The 4,065-nt window shown below is 59.3% G+C and overlaps 1 protein-coding gene across 1 annotated transcript; it reads right to left on the bottom strand.

Annotated features, from left to right (window-relative positions):
• Nucleotides 1-977: 977 nt before the first annotated feature.
• Nucleotides 978-4,042, bottom strand: MSX1 (msh homeobox 1). The gene is made up of 2 exons (XM_007948786.1): nt 3,592-4,042; nt 978-1,420 (listed from the first exon to the last, which is right to left on the bottom strand). The coding sequence occupies exons 1-2, from the start codon at nt 4,040-4,042 to the stop codon at nt 978-980; spliced, it is 894 nt and encodes a 297-aa protein (XP_007946977.1).
• Between the last annotated feature and the right edge of the window lie 23 nt (nt 4,043-4,065).

Genomic DNA, 4,065 nt, shown 5'->3' with positions numbered 1-4,065 from the left:
ATTATCCCGGGTAATTGCTTCAATTCTCCACTTGACTTTGCTAACGTAGATCTGTCCTGTGTGTTCCAGGAGACACCCCCCCCCCTTTCTGCCCCTGCATATCCTGCTGTCCCCTTTGAAAGATGCCGGTAGAAAACCACCATATCATCGAAAAGCAATCGTTACATGGAAAGAGATGACAAAAAGGGAAAGAAAAACAGAAGCTGAATTCACTGAAGAGATTGTTTCTTGTAGCTTAAAATTAATTTATTTAACAAATATAGCTATAATATAAATGATAATAAAATTTCAAATATACAGTATATTACATACTACACAGTCCCTTCCAAAGGGATTCTTGAGAGCCACGCAATGAACTGTTAAATAGAAACAGAATTTTTTTTTAACTTTTTTTTCTGGTACTGCTGACAGAGGTCACCTTCAACCTACCTTTGTAATGCATCCGTGTGCCCCCCCCACCCCCGCCAAGCAAATGTTTTGCAAATGTTTCTCTTAAGTTTTCTGTCGGAAAGTTAAGATTCTTCTGCTGCTTCAACACATTCTTCTCTCTCTCTCCTCGTCTGTCCTTCTTTCCAACACTGTCTCACATGGATTTCTCCGGGCTTGGCCTGTCTGGTGCAGAACAGGGGGTAGGGATGTAGACTAGCCTCTAGGCCTGGTTCAACCACTGGTTCTGCTGGGAACTTTGAATTACCCTCTCACCCTCTCTGGCCTCAGTGTCCCCATCTGCAACGTGAGGATGTAGAGCTAGGTTCCAGAACAATGCTAAGGCCTCTTCCAGTCATTTTTAGGGACAGGATCTGACCTCGGAGATAGAAACACGGGGAGCAACTGGAACAGTGTGGGAGTAGGCGGAAGGGACCAGGAGGTGCGGAACAAGGTAGCGGCTAGGGGCGGCTCCGGCCGCTTGCAGATAGCCCGCCCGGGTGGAAGGAAGGAACCGGCTGGCACGGCGCGCGTGGGCGCTCCGGAGACCTCTATGTCAGGTGGTACATACTGTAGCCTACATGGGCCGTGTACAGTCCCACCGGAGCCACTGGCAGCGCGGCACGCTGGAAGGGGCCGGAGGCTCCGTACAGCGAGGCGCCGGCTGCCGCCGCCACGGCCGCGGGGCCGCCGAGCGGGAAGGAGAGGCCGAAGGCAGCGGGCGGCAACATAGGCTTGGCGGCCATCTTCAGCTTCTCCAACTCCGCCTCCTGCAGTCTCTTGGCCTTGGCGCGGCGGTTCTGGAACCAGATCTTCACCTGTGTCTCAGTGAGACTGAGCGAGCTAGAGAACTCGGCGCGCTCGGCGATGGACAGGTACTGCTTCTGGCGGAACTTGCGCTCCAGCGCCAGCAGCTGAGCGGTGGTGAAGGGCGTACGCGGCTTGCGGTTGGTCTTGTGCTTGCGCAGGGTGCAGGCCGGGGGACTCAGGCGCCCTAAGGTCCGGGAGAAAAGAGGCAGGGAGTTAAAGAGCGGTTCTGGAGCGTGGCCTGCCCATAAAGTAGTAACAATCGGCAGCAATAGGAGCTCTTGCTTCCGAAGGGTCTGGGTGCCAGGCACTGAGCAAGGCCCTTAGAGCATAGGACCTCCGACTGCCACCACAAGCCTGCAGGGCCGAGGTTCGCATCTACTTTTTGCAAACGCAGAAAATGAAATTCTAGGTGAAAGGAGTCACATTCGAGGCTAGCTTGCCGCTTCCACCGGCCTTCCCCAGGAACCTCTTCCCGCGGCCGCGCATAGTTAGGCGGACGTTAACCGGGAAGAGGGACCTGTTAGGCCCAGCACGAGGGCGCATTTAATTTTATGCATTTGTCAAACGTTTATTGGTGCCCAAGTGCTCTGAGCTGGTCTAGGCCCATGCGCCAGAGAATCCAGGGCTGTCCACGCTCAATTCCACGGGCCTACACATTCTAGGCACAGTCCCAGTTCCATGGAAGCGCCGTGACACCCCCTGTCATGGAGTTGGAACCATAGCGCTGTCTCTTAAACATCAAGTGTCCCTTGGAGCAAAGGAGGAAGCTCTTCATTCCACCAGAGCTTCTTTCCCTAATTGTCCGAACTGTCGCCGGGGCCTCAGCCAGCACCTCTGCCCACCAACCCCCAGCACACTCGGATGGGGGGGGGGTGCAGTGGCTTCTCCCTGACCCTTGGTTTAGCCGAAGGGACCAACCATGCTCAGAGGTCTTTTTCTCTTGATGTCAAAGTCAACCAGGCGGTGTGCAAGGCCTGTGCAGAGGGCTCGCCAGGATGGGGGCTAGGTGGCTCACCCCTGCCACGACAGGCGGCCGCAGCAGACAGGAGTTGGAACCAGTTTTTCCCAGGCCAACCCGGATCGCCCGGACATTGGGACCTCTGCCGAGGCCTTACCCGAGACGCTTTGCCTACGCAACTGCGGGCAGGCCTTGGAGAAAAAGTTAAGTCCAATTAGGCTGCTTCCCCATGCGGGTTTCTGCCTAATCGCATTTTATTTCTCGCTCTTAAAAACAAAACAAAACAAAACAAAAAGAAGAAAGCGCTCCTCTGGGCTCCCAGACCACCAGGATGTGACTCAAAACGAAATCTCGTGTTCACATCCCCCCTCTTCCCCGCTGGAGGCCAGTTCAGTCCGGGAAGTCCTTGGCCCCCGACTCGCTTTCCGCCCGGCTGCCCTAGGGCGGGCGCGAAGGCAAACGTCACTCCCCTGGGCAACGACGGCCCAGCGCTGGGTCACCTTCTCTGGCCATTAGGCCCAGGGAGGGGCTGGCCTTTCAAAGACATTTAAATCCCAGATAAAAATCATTCCTAAGGACCACGCCATTGAATTCGGGCCGCTATTATGCTGCGCAAAATAATCGGAGGAAACGAGGAAAACTTGGGAACTTCCGTGCTCCTGAAATATCTGCGAGCCGGCTCGTTGGGCATCGGCGCTGGGGCCGCGAGGCCTCGGAACGACCCCGGGATGCGCCTTTGGCGGCTGGAGTCCGCTCTCACCGCCCGGTACCAGATGTTTGGGAAGCTCCCGGCAGGATTGGAGGGGGCGCGGCCCGGGATCGATTTGCCCCCCCCAATGGAATCTAAGACACCCCCCCATTCATCCATTCACCCCCAGCACGGAGTATCAGTCCCCAACCTGGAGGGAGAGGGGATTTGCAAAGTTGGCGACCCGCTGGCAAACAAATACTTTACGCGGGGGTGGCGTGAGATCGGGCTCCTACAAAGGGAAACTGCGCGCATTGGGCAGCCGCCTGCGCCCCTCGGACCCACCCATTTGGGTAAAGCTGAAGTGACAGGGCTGGGGGTCAGATGAAGGAGTGGGAGTCCCGAGTGGTATGGTGGGGTGCGGACAAGAAGAGGCAGGGCCCAAACACCCGGGTCCTACGGTCAACCCCCACGCGCAGACTCGCTCAATCAGGAGCTCGCCAAGGACGCCCACCAGGCTTCCTGCGGGCCACGGCCCCCTTCCTGGGTGGGAGAGAAGCGCAAATCTGGCCTCCAGCCTAGGCTCCCCCGCCAGGCTCCAAGTACGCGACCGCAGGTAAGCGGACGCAGGCGACTGGCCGGCGCCGGCGCGGCCTGGCGCCCCGGGGCCCGCACCCCGCCCTCCCGCCGCCGGGGTCTGGCTACTCACTGGCCGGGGGCGGGGAGAAGCGGGGGCTCTGCATCCAAGGGGTTCTCTCGGGCTTCTCGGGGCTCTCGGCTTTGACGAGCGCCTCTTCGGGCAGCTTGAGAAGTCCTCCCACCGAGAAGGGGCCGAGCGGCCGCGGAGAAGCAGGCGCGTCCGCGGCGCCCAGGGATCCGGCGCGGGCGCCCAGGGGCTGCGCCGAGCTGCCCGCCGCCGGCGCGCCCTCGGGGCCGGCCAGGGCGCTCTCCTTGACCCCGGGCTTCCTGTGGTCGGCCATGAGCGCCTCCACGCTGAAAGGCAGCAGCGAAGGGGCTGCTTTGGGCTTGGCGCCCTCCTCGTCCGCGCCCATGGCGGCGCTGGGGAGCGGGCCCCCGCCGGTCCCCGCCGGCGGGCCGAAGGCGGAGTCCTCCACTTTGACACCGAGTGGCAAAGAAGTCATGTCAGCAGCCGGGGCCATGCAGAGCCAGCCCTCCCCTGCAG

The sequence above is a fragment of the Orycteropus afer genome, unplaced genomic scaffold (genome assembly GCF_000298275.1).
Source record: "Orycteropus afer afer isolate SDZICR_OR568_19922 unplaced genomic scaffold, OryAfe1.0 scaffold00224, whole genome shotgun sequence".
NCBI lineage: Eukaryota > Metazoa > Chordata > Mammalia > Tubulidentata > Orycteropodidae > Orycteropus > Orycteropus afer.
The sequence above is the reverse complement of the archived record's forward strand: the minus strand, read 5'-3'. Positions and strand labels throughout refer to the sequence as shown.

Excerpts from the sequence above, each read along its gene's own strand:
- MSX1 (XM_007948786.1), bottom strand. The coding sequence starts at position 4,042 with ATGGCCCCGGCTGCTGACATGACTTCTTTGCCACTCGGTGTCAAAGTG. Across the intron at positions 1,421-3,591 it reads CTTCTCCCCGCCCCCGGCCA|GGCGCCTGAGTCCCCCGGCC; the intron begins GTGAGTAGCCAG and ends CCCGGACCTTAG.